Source organism: Papio anubis, chromosome 10 (assembly GCF_008728515.1).
Source record: "Papio anubis isolate 15944 chromosome 10, Panubis1.0, whole genome shotgun sequence".
Taxonomy (NCBI): domain Eukaryota; kingdom Metazoa; phylum Chordata; class Mammalia; order Primates; family Cercopithecidae; genus Papio; species Papio anubis.
The window spans coordinates 123,921,726-123,939,065 of NC_044985.1; the positions used below are offsets into that span (position 1 = coordinate 123,921,726).

At 45.3% G+C, this 17,340-nt stretch overlaps 1 protein-coding gene across 4 annotated transcripts in view; it reads right to left on the reverse strand.

Moving 5' to 3' along the window:
* Positions 1–17,340, reverse strand: part of NDUFA10 (NADH:ubiquinone oxidoreductase subunit A10) — a 64,811-nt gene that overhangs the window by 16,012 nt on the left and 31,459 nt on the right. For 2 of the 4 annotated variants that reach the window (XM_003908162.5, XM_017947130.2), the window contains exon 9: positions 14,141–14,249. The exons of 1 other annotated variant lie outside the window; for it this stretch is intronic. In XM_003908162.5, the coding sequence (XP_003908211.1) occupies positions 14,141–14,249 (109 nt within the window). Of the gene's footprint in view, positions 1–6,027; positions 7,606–14,140; positions 14,250–17,340 lie in introns of those variants that run through there. One more of the 4 variants, XM_021924222.2, reaches the window with a different exon arrangement.

Here is a 17,340-nt window from a genome sequence, read left to right on the forward strand (position 1 = left end):
CTCTAAATAAAGCCCATAAATCCTCAGGATCTATGAATCTCAAATTCTGGTTCAAATTCCAACACTTCTGACAACCTTTCTTAATTATCCCATCAATGCTGATAAGAAGTTCTTTATACTGTAATTCAAGACTTGGTTATATAACAATGTGCAAGGCTAATTCGATTATATGGAACTCCTCAGGTTCATCTCATGCCTGCTGTAATCCCATGTGGCTTAGGATGAAAACTAAGCTCCACAGTCCACCCCAAGACCCTGTGCGATCTCGCCCCACTCGTCACCCTCCCACCTGCTCTGTCTCCTTTCCCTTCAGATCATGCTCGTCCCAGGGCCACTATCTCCTTTCCCCTCACATCATGGCCCTTGCCGGCCATGCCCTGCAGCCTCCGGCCTTCACAGCCATCCTCCTCCTCCCTCAACTGCCCCCGCCCAAGACTCTTCTTTTTCTACTTGGCAAACTCATACCCATCCTGTGAGATGCGAGCCTTCAGACCACAGACACAGCAGCCTACTGCACATCCCTATCCTCTCACGGGTCCCCACAGCCTCTGCGATTCCATCGCACCCTCTGCGCACGTGCCTCTGCCGAGTCTCCAGGGTGTGGAAACTGGGCTATGTCTCCAGCCCTGGTGCAGAGTCTGGCACCGAGTGCAGTGAAATGGGGGCCAGATGAATGCACAGGGAAGGTGGAGCTCCCGCCGACAGGCTGAATGGCCTTGAGAGCACTGCAGAGTGACAAGCAGGAGCCACAGCAGAAGGCGAGGCGACTCCACCATGCGGAGCCAGAAACTATGAGCTGCGGCAGAGGCTGTGAGAGCTCAGAGTGGCCCTAGGAAGGAGTTCCAGTAAAAAGACATGATTCCCTCAGTAAGAGCAGCTCCGAGAACACTAGCAACTTCTGGGGCATCACTGATTTAGACGACTGCATCCCAAACAGCAGCTGTGCTCCTCTTAATTACACAAGGGCAAACAAAGCAAAAATTACAGAACCCCAAGAAGAAAAATGAGTTGGCTGGACCCTTCCTAGACTCAGGTCTTGGTGCCTTTGACTCCATCCAGTCACAGGAAGAGCTGGGAAACCTTCCCCCCGAGGAGATCTCCCCAGACTCAGACTGGAAGCCAGGTTCAGGGACAAGGAAAGACAGACGAGAGAGACAGGAAGTCTAGAATGGGTAGCTGGAGCTTCTTCCTAACTAACGAATGCCACTGGACCCCAACTGCCATCTTCTCGCTTAGTTCAAAGTCACCCATCCATTGGCAGGTACAGGTGGGCGGGCACAGAAACCTGGGATCCAGAGCGCCACGAGCTGCCACTGTTCCTGCCAGTGTCCCGCCACCGTCCCTGAGTGTGGCATGCTAGGCCCTCTAACTCGTCCCTGATGCTGCTCCTGTTTCTGGAGTCCCCATTCAAGGGTGCAGTTGATGGGAAACAGCAGGCTTCCCAGACACCTAGAAAAGGCAGCCAGACCCTTCATGTAGGTGAGAGGATTCACAGGGACAAGAACCACTTCATGCAGGTGAGAGGATTCACACGGACAAGAACCACTGTGTGGAGATCTGACCCACTGCGAGCTCCACAGCTGGACGAGCGTGCCCCTTACAGGCCAGTCAAGACATCTCCAAGATCAATCTGTTCCAGAAAGACTCATGAGCCATCACATCCAGGATGTTCAACCATGCATATTTATTATGTTAGGCACACAAACTGCTGCTTTCACGCTAGGAGAACATAAATGTGACACATCAAATGGCTGTAATCTACTGTCTGGAACTGGCCCTGTGATGTGAAGAGCACCAGTGGATTTTAATCAAGGAATGAGATGCTTCAATGACAATGGCCAACATGGTCACTGGGCCTGGTCAACCACCCAGCATGGGTCAGCTGGCTTTCTCACCTACCCTCCCAGCACCCTGGATGTAGGTTCTGTGCCTCCACTCCACACATGGCCAATCCAACAGAGAGTGTCTCCCCATGGGAGGAAAGAGCCCTCACCCATCCCTCCACCTCCCCTCAGCAGACTAGGTTGGGGTCCTATGAAACGAGCGGTGATCTGGCCTGGCCATGCCTGCTTGGTGAACTCGGATCTCTGATGAGCCGAGAGGGCCCCCCCTGCCGCCTCTGGGATCCCTTTCCTCTCTTGCGTTTTTTCTCTCTTTCCACAAGCACTTACCCTTTTGTCTATAAACACACTGAGAATGCCTTAGCCCTTAAAAACAAGACAAAATAACAAGCTATAGAAGATGGAATCTCTAATTCCCACCAGTCTCCTGACACTTTTCTCAAGGTTCACCTACGACCTGGTCATCAACGCAGTATCCTGGGCTGGTCAGCCTTCACCACCCCGACCTTCCTGCAGCCTCTGAAAGACACTCGAGGGCCCCCACAGGGCCCTCTAAGGTGCCCAGGCCCAAGTGGTCTGGCCTGCCTCCCAACACCTGACCAAGCTTAGTCCCTCTCACTGTAGCTCCTCAGGGCCTCCCTCCTGCTGGTACCCCAGGGCCCATGCGCCCGGCCTGCTCCCTAACACCTTTGGGATGCTTTAGTCCCTCCCACCAGCTCCTCAGGCCTCCTCCTGCTGCGCCTCCTGTGGGCCCATGCGGTCTGGCCTGCCTCCTAACACTCTGACAAGCTTAGTCCCCTTCACCAGCTCCTCAGGCTCCTCTGCTGGTACCCAGGGCCCATGCGGTCTGGCCTGCCTCCTAACACTCTGACAAGCTTAGTCCCCACCAGCTCCCTCCCTCCTTTCAGCAGTGAAAGCCCCCTGGGACTAAACTCCCTGACTGGACCACTCCACAGGCCAGTTTCTACACAGCACAATTAAGTGGCAGGATCTGTCTGCTGGACTTACAGGCACTTCTATCCCTCCCACCAAGTGGTATGAGTCAGTGGTCTGTTTCCCAGCAGCGATGCCAGTTGTACTTGTCACTGCAATTACAAAATTTAATTAAATGTTATGAAAACTATGAGTCTGAAAAGGAAGAGCTGCTGTTCTGTTAAAACTAGGCTGAAACACTTTGGAACCATTTGATAAAGGTGAGTCGCTAAAATAAGTTCTATTGAAATAGGTGTGGGTGAACCACCTGTAGGTGATGTGGGGAAGAATTCTGTCTTCCCACTGTTTGTATGCTTTTTAGAAACCTAAAAAAGGAGTTTCTGCTTATAAAAGAATTTGAGCTCTAATAAAAAGTGTCTTAAAAGACATGGAACTCTTTTCATATGAAAGTTAGAATAACGGCTTTGTTTCAATGTATAAGCTCCAAACAGATTTCAGAAATTTGCTCAGACACGGGGTGGGCGAGCTTCCCCAGCATCACACCACTCCCTGAGAAGTGCTCTCCTGAGTAACCCTTTCTGGGCTCATCCATCCATCAGTAAATCAAACATAAGGGTCAGGAAAAGATCTATGAGGAAGTATGCCTGGGATTCCCAAACTAAAGCCTTTATACCAAAGTCCTGTTGTTACAAATGGCAAATTCCTATTTTAGAACCCCAACCCACAGCCCCACCCCACCCAGCTGCCCCTACCTGTCTCTAATGCGCTTTATAGCAAGACCCCAGAGTTGGGGGAACTCGCTCCACCCCTTTCCTCCAGTCACACACACAACTCTGCAGGAGAGGCAACACAGCGCTCCACCGCCCGGTGAGGAAAGGCCACCACCAGGCCCTCAGAGCCCGCTCCCCACCCTGCACCTCCTCCCTGACTCCCTCTGCTGGAATCCTTCAGCAACAGTCTGCTTAATTCTGAAAACCCAAACAGCAAAGCAGCAACTTGGCTGGGCAAGGAGGAGCGACAATGCCTCTGGTAAGTCGGGGCTCTTGGGAAAAGAGATGATGCCTACTCTCAGGGCCCCAGCCCATGGCACCAGCACTCTCACCTGCACCACCAGGATCCTCCCTGACCGCCTTGGCCCTCTGCCTTTGCCCCACAGTTGAAACTCAAGATGGCAAGCAGAGCAACCCTTTGAACCTGAAACCCAGATGCTGCCACTCTCCGGCATGCCAACGCCACCACCTCACCAGGAGTACAGCTGAACTGAGGTCCCCGCGGCAGCTGCGGACCCCGGCTGACCTTGGCCTGTTGCCTTTTCACCTCACTCCCTGCTCAAGCTCACCCCACCTGCATCACACCTCACCATGACGGGCTCTTCTCTAGCTCCAGAACGTGTCCACCTGTTCCTACCTTCCAGGGGGCGCCTGCCCCTACACCCCCACATCCCTCACTCCCCTGCAGCGCCTGCTCCCCTACACCCCCACATCCCTCAGTCCCCTGCGTCAGGTGCCTGAGACCTCTCTCCAGGGCAGTCTCCTCGGCTGTGCTTTCTCCAAGACCCTGGCGCCCTGTTACCTGTCTGTCTATCATCTGCTCTCCCTGCCCACTAGGAGGTGAGCTCCACGAGAGCAGGGCTTGGCTTCACTCTCGGGTGTGGCCCCAATGCTTGCAACAGTGCCTGGCACGATAAAGATCTGCTCAGGGCTAAGTGCAGAAGTGGTAGGACACTGAGATGACACTGTCGGGCAGGGGGTCTGAAATGTCAGGCTTGGCAGCAGGTATTGGGGTAAACTGTCATTCCTACTACCTTAGCGCTCCCAAGATGCCTGACTCTATCCCCAGGATAGAACTCTGATTAAATTAAAAGGCAAGAATTCTTTGATCAGCCAGGTTTCCCTTCTGTGCCTTCGGGTTTGGGGATTTAATCAATCCTGCATTCTGGGGGATTGTTCACTGGGTAAATACCTATTGAGTATATAAAATGTAGACTTTCTAATTCAGACAGGCCCTCCACAGAATGGCTACAGAAAGAACCAGCACCAAAACAGGCTTTCCAAATATAAAGAAAAATAGGGGAGGCTTCCATTTCTAGCAAAACAGCAGCCCTAATATGCTGAAAAACCTCTTGATATAAAAACCTCTGGAAATGCTTCTACATGTATTGCTGAGCTGCGCAAGAAATCACAAGGGGCTGAGAACGAACAGCAAGTGGAAAAGCCAGAGTGGTGAGCTGAAGCCGCAGAGCCCTGGGGACGCCCTCAGTGCGGCTGAAGAGCCACAAGACACGGCCTGGCGTCCCTGTGAGGGGACTCCTGAAGGGTCACGCCCTCAGTGCGGGGAGAAGGCCCCCTGACAGCAAGGAGACCCAGCTGGCACCCAGTGGTGAAACCACCCTCCATTGGGAATTCGTAACCAGAGCTTGTCCCCACACAGGTTCGAGGGTGGAAATTCACATTACTTCCAGGGCCTGGAATACCACAAGCAACAAAGGTGCCATCAATCCCTCCCTGCTCCTCAGGAATCTGCGGCCTGGCAGCAGCAAAGGGTCCTGTCAGGAGTAGGCTGCCAGGACTGGGAATCATATAGGATACCCGGTTAAAATCCTTGGGACATACTTATACTAAAACACTAGCTGCTCTCAATTCAAGCTTACCTTGGCATCCTGTACTTCATCCGGCAGCCTGACTCAGGAGGGACCCACTCTCACCAAATGCCCATGGATGGAGCCCCACGGGGCAGAAGCTCAGCACCCAAAGTCTCCAACACAGAGAAGAAAAGAAGTCACCATGGGTGAGAAGAAGAAACAACGAACAAGATCAAACAGTGTCCAGAGTAGCACTGCAGAGACAGAGCATAAAGTAACTAGGTTTACAATGTCCACAGAAAGAGAAGCAAGCGGGAATTACCAGCAAGGAATAAGACCCTACCAACAAGACGCAAATAGCACATAAAGAAAAATTCAAATGTAGACCCATCTTGCAAAACTGCAAAAACACTGAAGTCAGAAAAATCATGAAAATCCTGGAAGAAAAACGAAGACTATAATCCTTACTCTAAAGAATAAAGGTCAAAGCATTACTCCTTTCCCAAGAATCAGAAGTGCAACGTAATAACTCCTAACCTCCAAGTATCAACAAGGACAATACCCACCATAAAATACGCTTGCAACGTCCTGGGTGTGTTACCACACACAGACCACCTATTTATAGAAGCACAGTGCAAGTATATTTTAAGTTTCTCATGAAAGTATAAGACACAGTTTTAGTAATTTTATTATTTTTGTAACATTAATTGGGATTATAGAAATTCTCATGTTGGTGACAGAATTTGGCTAAAACACGTATTTTTAAGATTAAAAAATAAAAGGCTCCCAGAAAGCGAGAAACTGCCTACCAAGGTAATGGGCTTCTAGGAACCACTGACATGAACCATCCATGGCCTCCACTTGCTCCCGGAAATAACTGGCCGCCAAATACCTCCTGCTGTAATATTCACACGTTCTCTGTGGAATGTCCTCGAATGCTGTTTGCTCCCCTGCAGCAAACCAGTGACCTGACGCGTGTACCTGAAGACCGATAAGAAGGTCTCCTCACCTCCAAAGACCAGTGAGAAGCATTTCAGGACCCTTTCTTTCACTCCGCACAGCCCACTGCGGGTAGGGGATCCCCAGCTGCAAGGTGAGGAAGAGGCAATTCTGTTTACCTCGTCTCTGACAAAGGCTGACTTTACTCTCCTTCAGTTACTTGTCTTTTGCAATTTTCATAAAGCAAAACCTGAACTCTTTTCTAAAAAACTTGATTCTTGTCTTGATTGTATTTACGGTTTCTTCTTCCAATGTGTAATTATGGAAAACAGCATTTAATTTTGTTAGCAATTCAAACTTCACAATAATTCTTGCTAAACCTCAGAACCTCTAACTGTGACCCAACTAAAAACAACTTCAGCTGTCCTTGCCCGGTGGCCTCTGCGAGTTGAGGTGTCAGAGACTGAAGGCTCCTGGCTCTGGTATGTTCTCTGTCTGTTCTGATGAGATCAGACACACCTCCACCTGCACACATTCCTGTCTCCGGGCCCTCTCTCTTCCTACACACTTTCCATTTTCCTAGCTATGCCTGTTGTCTTCAGCGGAACTAGACAGGAATGAGATGAAGGCAAACCTGAAACACAAGTGATCCAAAAGAAAGTCCATTTTCATGAACATTTGCCTTCCTAGTACACCACGAGTATTTGTTTCCAAAGGAAGGAAAAGAGTTGGAGAAAATGGGTTTTATAGTTAGGGTTTGATTTTTAATGTGTTTTTTGTGCAACAGTTGTTTTTTCCCCTCAGCATCTGACGGAAATCGCTGCTAGCACAAGCTGCCTGTCAGATGGCCGGATAAAAGGAAGCCACTCTCGCCAGGGTGGGGCCTCTTGTTAGAAATAAAAACCTCCATCTCCTCCTGCTCCAGGGGAAGGCCTGCACTCTCAGGGGTGTGTGCAAGGAGACACACTTACAGAGGGCTTCACACAAGACATTTCGGTATTCCATTCCTTGTCTGCTAAGGGCTCTACCGAAGTCACTCAGGTCAGAATGAAGCTCCGAGGGGCCCCCTGAGCACAGGCTCAGGAGGGAGGGGACTACCCCAAGGGAGGGAGGCTTCCCTAGTGCCCAGAGAAGCCAATCTAGACAGCAGCTCTGCAACCCGTGCAGAGAGCCTTTTGTGAGAAGCCACAAACCTTCCCAGATCTGAAACCGCTGCACGTGAAACCCAGAGGAGCTTTGTTCATTCACCTCCAGGTATCCCCACAATGCTGTCTCCAGAAGGAAATGCAATGAGAACTGTTGCTGATGTCTCTGATGGACAAAAGGAATTTTATGAATTTACAGAAATGGTCATTACTATTTATTACTATTTAAATTCAACTGATAATTTTTTAAGATCAAGCAACTGAATTTCCTTAAACAAAACTCTCTAAATAGTCAGGCAATTCTTACTCAACAGAGGAACATAAAGGCTGTGGTGTGCATGAGGCTTTCTGGAAAGAGGAAGAGCAGCTTCCAGTGGAGACCCAGCAAGCATGACCTCAGCCAGGAGCCCACGGTCAGGGCCAGGGTGCCAGGTCGCACTGACAGCAAGCGCTCCTGATGCTTCATCTCTATAGATTCCTCCCCAAAACACACAGCCCAGTCTAATCGCTAGAAAACCATCAGACAACCCTCAGTTGAGGGACAGTCTACAAAATACCTCACCAGCACTCCTTATTAAAAACAAAGTCTGAGAAAATGTTACAGCCAAGAGGTACCTAAGGAGACATGAGGATCCAATGTCGTGTGATATTCTAGATGGGATATTGGAACAGAAAAAGGATATTAGGGAAAAACTAAGGTAATCTGAATGACTCAAAGTGTGGGCTTTTGTTAACAATAAGGGCCGAATGTAATGGCTCGCACCTGTAATCCCAACACTTTGGGAGGCCGAGGCGGACAGATCACTTGAGGTCAGGAGTTTGAGACCAGCCTGACCATGATGGTGCAACCCCATCTCTACTAAAAATACAAAAATTAGCTGGGCACGGTACCAGGTGCCTATAATACCAGTTACTTGAGAGGCTGAGGCACAAGAATCGTTTAAACCCGGGAGGTGGAGGTTGCAGTGAGTCGAGATCATGCCACTGCACTCCAGCCTGGGCAACAGAGTGAGCCTCGGTTTCCAAAAAAAGAACAAAAAACAAACAAACAAAAAAACCCAGTAAGTATTATTAATTCATTAATTATAACAAATGTACCACACTAACAGAAGAAGTTAATAAAATGGAAACTGGATGTGAGATATGAGAGCTCACTATTACCTTCACGATTTTTCTGTAAATCTAAAACTGTTCTAAACATTCGTTTATTTTTTTAAATGCTTAGAAATTTAAAAATCGGATTTCCCCAGTCATGTAAATACGATTCAAAATTTTAACGTTTCTAAACATTTAATTCAAACCACAAGCCCAATATCATAGATTCTCTTAGATTCTCTTCAATGCTCACAAACTGAAAAGCAGACAAAACCACACAAAACACAGTGATGAAAAACTGCTAGGTGAACTCTCCATGTAACTGGTTAAAACGGCTAACACATCTAGCTGGTGGACTAGTCATGCAGACCAACCCTCCCCTCCTGAACAACCGAACAGGGGACAAGGTAGAAAAGGACTCTACAAAGGCAACATCAGGCTGTAAAGGCAACAGGGCAGGGAGGGCCCTGGATGCCAATGTCCAGAGAAGAAACAAAAACAGCTGGGCTGTACAGGTGGCATCGTTCCCCTCCCTGAGGTGCTCCCCGGTCCCACCAGCAGAGCTGAGGGGCTAAGAAGTCCGGCAGAGCTTTCAGCAGCGGGAGTGCACTGTGGGGCCAAACATGCAGTTCAGGACCCACCAAAAAGAAAGGACCCCGGCAAAAACGGCCTCTCAGTAAGGGCAAGCTGGAAACACCCAGGCCCCACAAAACGGAAGCTCAGTGTCATCAGCGTGCTTCCTGAATGCTCTCAGGGGACCTGCCCTGACTTCCATGCCTGCCAGAAGATGGTAAAGCACATCCTCTCCAGAGTGAGACAACTCCAGGCAAAGTCTCCACAAAAAATGACTGCCACTGGAAAACAACAAAACACCAATGATGAGGCCACCAAACAACAAGACTCAACAACCCCAAACCAAACGTGAGGGACCAGACCACTCACACAGACCTACAAAAGACACAGATACTGCAATTATCACATAATTCTGTGTAACTTTGTGATGAATATGTTTAAGAAATTAGATGACAAAATAATTTCAGCAGTAAACTTGAAATTATAAAAGAATGAAAACTCTAGAATCAAAAACAAACCAGGATGAAAATTCGAAACTCAAATATAAGAAATACAGGTCTAACAACAGATTAGGAAGAGCTGAAAGGATGATTAGTAACTTGAAAGGCAGTTTAGAAGAACACATCTAGGCTGATGCACACTCAAGAACAAAAAAACAAAAACAAAAACAAAAAAACAGGATGAGAAATACAGAAAGGAGCAGATGCATGAAGAACATGGTGCATGGTGAAAAGGACCAACATATGACCGACTGGAACCAGAAAGAGCAGAGAGAAAACATGGCAAGAGGAATACAGACACACTGTGGGAGGTAAAGACAGACAGAAAATGTGGCAAGAGCGATACAGATACACTTTGGGAGGCTGAGGCGGGCAGATCACCTCAGGTCAGGAGTTTGAGACTAGCCTGGCCAACATGATGAAAACTTGTCTCTACTAAAAACACAAAAAATTAGCTGGACATAGTGGCGCATGCCTGTAGTCAGGAGGCTGAGGCAGCAGAATCGCTTGAACGTGGAAGGTAGAGGTTGCAATGAGCTGAGATCGCGCCACTGCACTCCAGCCTGGGTGACAGAGTGAGATTCTGTCTCAAAAAAAAAAAAAGTGACACAGACAATGAACACCAGCCAAAGGCTCAAAGAGTTATAGATACGAACCTCAGGCCAAGTGAGCACAGATGCACATGCACACCTACTCACACAACACACACCCCAGAGAGTATAAACGCATATGAACCTCAGGCCAAGCAAGCACAGACGCACATGCACACCTACTTACACAACACACACCCCAGAGAGTATAAATGCATGAAACCAAGTCAGAAAAATCTCTTTAAAAAAGAAGGAGAAAAAAGCTGTCAAAGAAATAAGAAGTATCTTCTGAAGAGGAACTATCATTAGAAACACAAAAGCCAGAAGTATAAAATAGCAAAGTTTGGAAGCACTGAAAGAAAATATTGGCAATTTAAAACTCAATACCCAATGAAACCAACCTGCAGGAATGAAGACAGCCTTTCTTCCTTCAAGTTCAAATGGAAAGCTGTTCTGCAGGACTGGGGAATACCTGCACTTGCCTGGGTGGCAGGGATTAGGGACGCCATAGTAGCAGAGACAGGAGACTAAGTTACGCCCTGCGGAATCCCGGCAGGTAAATACACTGAGATCACGGGGGCCGGGTTTCTCATCATCTGAGAAGGATATGGATGAGGAGAGCACTAAAATGAACCTTGTTGTGTTGCACTGGAACTGGAGACACTGGTGTGTATTCACGGTTTTCAACAAATAGACAGAAACACAGAAACAAGTATAGATGTATCTGAATAAACAGGAATCTGCGAGTCCATAGTGATATATGGAGATCAGTGAATAAATAAATGGGGAGAAGGGAAAATATTTGCTTCTAGCAGGACACTACCTGGTCATATAGAAAGAACGACAGAAACAGAAAATTATAATTTGACAATCATCATAGTAATAATTTAGCCAAGAAAAATCAACGGATGCTAAAACTACTGAGTGAAAGTTTGATGAGGAAGAGGACATTTACATATTCTCAAAGTACTTCCCCTCAAAATACTAAATAATAAGAGTAAAAGATAACTTTATAGCGAAGACACCACCTTAACAAGTAACAAAGGTAACAAAAACAGTGGTGGGACAAATGGGAACCATACGCCAAATATCCCTCAAAACCAAATTGAGGGATATTCAGCAAGGTAACCGTTCTGTAGTCTTTAAAAATGTCAAGGTCTTGAATGCCAAGAAAAGCCTGAGGAACTGAACCAGATTCACAGAGACTAGCAGAGGAAACCATTCAATGCAAGCCATCACCCTGGTTGGCTATTCTTGCTCAGAAGAACACGGCTAGGATAAATGACTGCTCATGAAGAGGGCCTGTGGATCAGACAGCAGTAGCGCGTGACACTCATTTCCTGACTCTGACAGCTGTACTGGGGTTGTGGAGAACATTCTTGTTTGTGAGAATTACACATTCAAGCTGTGATTCTCAAACCGGGCACTATATATTGACAGGAGGACTCACTCAAACACATTTCTGGGCCCCATCCCCTGTGTGTCTAATCCAGGCGGCCTGGACTGAAACCTGAGAACTTGCATTCCCAACAGCAGCTCAAACGATCCTGATGCAGACACCACCTTCTGCGAACCGTCACATCCAGGTGTTTGAAGATAACAGAGCATTATGTTAATAATTTACCTTAAATGACTCAGGAAAAGTTATTTTTCCTTTTCTTTTTTTTTTTAAGTTTGGAACGTTCCAATTGAGGAATTTTTAAGTTTGGAACATTCCAAACTTAAAAAAATAAATAAAATAGGTAAAAATGATGATCAAATAAAGACCATTTTAAATAGTAAGTGTGAGAATTTATTATTCGCAAAAAATTCTTCAGGCAGAAGACCAAGGATGCTACATACAGGCGCAGCACCCAGGGAAGGGGCGGGTGGCCGTGGGGCAAATGCACAGGCAGAGCTGCCGAGCACAGCTCAGGAACAGTCGCAAGCGTCTGTGGGGCTGACATGTATGGAGAACTAAGATGACAGAGATCATGTAAAACACGAGAGTGGGTAATTCTGCTCTGGAACTGGAAAGCTAATTGATCTTCAACATCATTAAACCAAAGATAAATATTTTAATTATCATGTTAGTCACAAAAAGCTATTAAAATGATAACTAGTAGGGAAATAGGTGGGGGTAAATGGAATAAAGAAAAAAACTTAATCAAAAAAGAAAAAAATACATAGAACAGGTAGAAAAAATATATAACAGTAAGATAAGCTATTTACAAACAGTAATTGCATTAAATGTGAATAAATATTCCAAATATTCAGACTAATAAAAATTTTTTAAATAACTGCAAATTACAAGGTAACCACATTTAATATAAAGACATAGAAAGGTTGAAATTAAAGGACATAGAAAAAGTTACATCATGCATATACTAACCAAAAGAAAGTTTCAGATGCTACATAAATATCGAAAAAACTTTACAATAAGAACCACCACTAAACGTAAAGAGGAAAATATCATAATGAAAAGGGTGACTCTACTAACAATGCAATTCTAAATTTGTATGCATCTAATAACACGGCCCTAAAACAAAAAAGAAACAAAATCTGACAGAACGGAAAGGAGGCACAAATCTATAGGGCAGCAGACTTTAACACACCTCCCATAGGAGAGGAAGGACTTCAGGCACGGGACTGAGATCGTGGGTTCTGCACTGAGATCATGGCTGCTTCTGCCTTACTGGAGAAGGACTGAGGGCAGAGACTAAACCCAAGGAGACCGGAGGGGAAGCTGCCGTACAAGCTCAGGTGGGAATGATGGCAGCCTGGATGTCAACAGGAAGAAGTAAAGCCACTTGTGAAACAGACTCAACAGGACCTGGCCACGCACGAAAGCAGACACGGGGAACCAACACCAAGTGTGGGTTTTCTGGCCTACATAAGAGCAGCAAGCAAGGCACCAGTTACAGCAATGATGCCAGGGAAGCAAATCCACAGAGCCCCACTCAAAGAGGGAGAAATGGCACATGCACTCACACGTATACAAGGACAGAAGGAGGTGTGCACAGATTATTAACCGCCAGTGCCTCTGAGAGATATGTTCATGGTTTTATGTGTTTTCCCCAAATCCTCACACTGAATAAAACCACTTCCAAAACAATCCAAAAAATTTACTTAGAAGAAAATGCCAAGTACCTCGAGTAAGAAAGAAAGCAAGGGGATCTACTCAGACTTTCAGTGGGTTCTCCAGGCAATTTGCTGGTATCAACTCAGACAATCAGAGAAATGCAAAAAAATTTAGATTTCAACTCATCTACATGTTGAAGGCATAGCCTGGAGTTCTGATTTAATACAACTATTTCACATTTACCCATAACAAACCACAGCCACCACTGCCACAGATAAGGATCGTGCTCTTCCCAGTCCACTGACATCGGGATTCGCAGCGCAGGCTGCAACTCACCCGCCGGTTCCCAACAAAACTTACACATGCCTCTAACCAATGGAATCTTGCCACAACAAATAACTCACTAAGAAGGTATGGCAATTGGATAAGAAGATCAATGACACAGTTGCCCCTACCAACTTCCACCCTCGCTGTCTGTCCCAAGCTCTGCCTGCCCTCCCTATGCCCTCCCATATGGCCTAAGGGCCTTCTGCAGGAATGGAACCCTCATTATTTACAGACAGAGTAAGCCAAGACCAAAAGTAACGCCTGACAGTAAAGAAAGTGACATAATAGCTGATGAACAGAGTGTTCCCCTATCAAGATAATATGCCTGATGACGAACATCTCTGCTCTGGGGCTGCCATCTGAGGACTTCACCAGCTTCCCATACAGAAATACGGGGAAAAGGGAGAATTATTTCAACGAAAAAGAGGCTCCTTCACTGAAACAAACAAAACACAACAACAACAACAAAACCTCCTTTCTGGAGAAGTGACTACAGTGTCCCCAGGTGCTGCAGACTCAACCCCCAGCCAGCTTTCTCCATTTCCACAGTCTTACCGCTCTGAATTGACGCAAGACACGGTCAGACTGATAAGCTCCAATGGTGATTTCCGGGAGATAGACAGGAATGCCTGTGTAATTCAGCACATCAAACTTATCCTGAACCCTGAAAAAATAAGACACATGTGGATCACACCAAACCATCAAAATAAATACAATAAAAGCAGCTTAAGTCTGATTTTTTTTTAAACATCCATATAAAAAATCTATGCATTCCAATAAATGCTGTTCGTTGCCAAGCAGTCATCCCAGAAGCAAAGCCTTCCTCCCAAAGACCACGTGGTCGATCTGGAGCTGCTTTTTAAAATTACTCTCAGAACCTGTGGTAGCATCTTTTAAAAGCCTCAGTACCTACAAATGATGACCTTCTGGGAACGGATACCGTAGAAAAAGACATAGAAAAAGGAGACAAAGTATGCTTTAAACACAGGAATAGCAGGAATCAAAAGCTAGAAGCAAATGGTTATATGACAGTGCTACACACAAAGCATGCCCCCATTAACAATTTTCCAGATGAGTGGATCTTGGGGCAGGAACGGTGCGTAGCTTCAGTCTCTCTGCAGTTGCAGCCAGTGTCTTACAGATCTGTTCTGTACGCTGAGGCCGACATAGGATGGTCTGTTGTACCACGGCTTGTAAAAGGTTTAATTCTCCACTTTTCTTGGCACCAATAAATACACAAATCATAGGATAGTCTCTTAGCTTTATCATTTCATTGTGCTGAATGTTAAAATATTTATACTTTGTTACAATTTGCTTATTTTAAATTAAATATAGTCCGAATATAGCCACTATACTTAAAGATAAAAAGCATTTCTTGAGCTTTCGAGAAAAAAAAAAAAAAATTAAAATAAAGTCTCTTTTCTTAAGGGCTCAAAACAAAGAAAATAATTATTTTCAACAGCCACATTCCCATTACTGAGTTATAAAAGCAGGAGACGTTTCTCATTTGTAATGGTTCAAATGGAAATTATGTGAGTGTATCTGGCTCTCGGCCAGACTTTGTGAGACAGTCCAGGCCCACTAAGCAAACCCAAGGCCTATTCCCCACAGTACCCAGGTAGGCTCTCCCACAAACAGAACAACCTGACCAGAACCCAAGGCTCACAGGAGCCATGAATCATGCTTCCACAGACAGCCAGAGAGCTGCGGATCTGTGGCAAGCTGAAGATGAGTGGACGGTAGGTATAGCATCAGCAGCATCCTAGTAAAAACTGTGTCACTCGTACATGGTTGGTGATCCAATAATGTAAACGCCCCCCCCCCCCCCCACCAAGAAACTGCTGCCAAGATAACAACGATCGTTTGCTTTCCTAAGCGTATTTATGTGCGTTTCCACACGGGTAGGCACATGGCTGTAATGTACACACTTACAGATAAGATCATTTTCTTAGTTTTACTATTAAGTTGGTTTTACTTGCCAAAAGATATTCAAATATTTTTTTTAAAAAAGCAAGCGAAACAGAAAGCGTGTGAAGGGCATAAAGATGCCATATTTTGTAAGACTGCATTAATTGTAAGACTACAAGTTCCCTCTCCAGAGGAAACTGCTGCTAGCTTTCCTTATGCATTCTATCTAAACACTTCCATGCATGTGTCAATAATCTACAACTACGTATCTTCTTACTGTTAACTCAAATATAAGGATAACTTTTGAAGTGATCTCACAATAAGAAATTCCAGCTAAAAATGAAGTTCATATTTTAAATGTTAACAAATATCAATGCAGGGAGGTGACATGGTTTTCTTTACAGTTTGAAAAACCTAAGAAAATGCTAGAAAATATGAAAGCAATCAGTGGCCTGGAGCATGTGTAGTAGAGAAAGCAACAGCGCCATCTATGCTTAGTTTGGCAACATTACATGTAGCCCCAGAAAATCTTTTAACAAGTACGCTTCCAACTATTTTTGAAGATTAAAAAAAGAATCTGCTGCAATGATTCTACAATGTATTTATACCTAACCAAACTACCCTTTCAATTTATTGCTATGAGCTTAATGACGACTACTAGAAAGAGTCTATGGTATATCTCCAGTAAACTTCTAGATTTAAGTAATAAAGACACAAGGAATCATTTTATGACTCAGGAAGCAAAAGGCAGTGAAAGAAAATATTCTCTTCACAAAGCACTTAGTTTCATTATGAAGAATTCAAAACTGATTGAGGATAACGTATCCTTTTAATATCATAAGTCAGTGTCTAAAGAAGAAGATAAAATATACTAGAGCTTGGTGACGATATGAGGTGTTCTGTCACATGTTTTAAAACAAAAGAGTAAGGCAGGAAGACACAAAAAGGAATAAAATTGTAAATTGTGTTTTATGACTCAAGCTGTTTCGCAATTAACAGAATGTCAGCACTTTGTCCTATAACATTTCCAAACCCTATTTTTCAGTTTCTCCTGAATTGCAAAGTTCTATCTGAAACACTGTACTTCTGATACCAAACTCACATGCTACAGTTTCTGTAGCACTGAAATTTCATGTTAAAAAGATGTGCTCCAGGAGTCATGTAAAATTCTTAGTAATCAAGCAAAAGAGGGTGGGTGTGAAGCTCTGGGCTCTGGAGAGGCAGCGATGGTCTGCGAGGAGCCCGCACAGCTGGAGGCCTGACCTGTCGTCGGAGGTCCTGACTGGACCGAAACCAGCCCAGGCAGGCGCCAGTCAGTTAGGGATGTGGATATGAATAAGACTGAAAAATACAATTACTGCCTCTCAGCACAAGCATAGCTATACACATACACATAATTAGACACTGGCAACACGTAACTGAGATGGTGCAGAAATGTTCTAAACCAATAATTTGGTCAGGTTCTGGATAAAATGAATGTCACTGGTAAATGGCATGTTTACAATAATTATGTTAGAAAATTGGTCATAATTATCACTTGAGTCCCTCAATTGACAAATGGTACTCAAATGAGAATAAACACAATTGATATTGTAAACTTACGAAACATCTTTGGGGAGGAAGAAAGGCAAAATATCAGGAGAAAACAGGACAAAACCATTCATAGTGAGCTAGATGAAAACAACTGAATGCTGTAATTGATACACTACGGGGGAATTACAGGATCCTTCTCTATGCTCTGATAAGTGCATAACTAAATAACTACACAAACGGTGCAGAATCGAATCAACACACATTTCACACCGTGTTTAGAAAATGACACTGTTACCACAGAGAGGTCAAGTCAG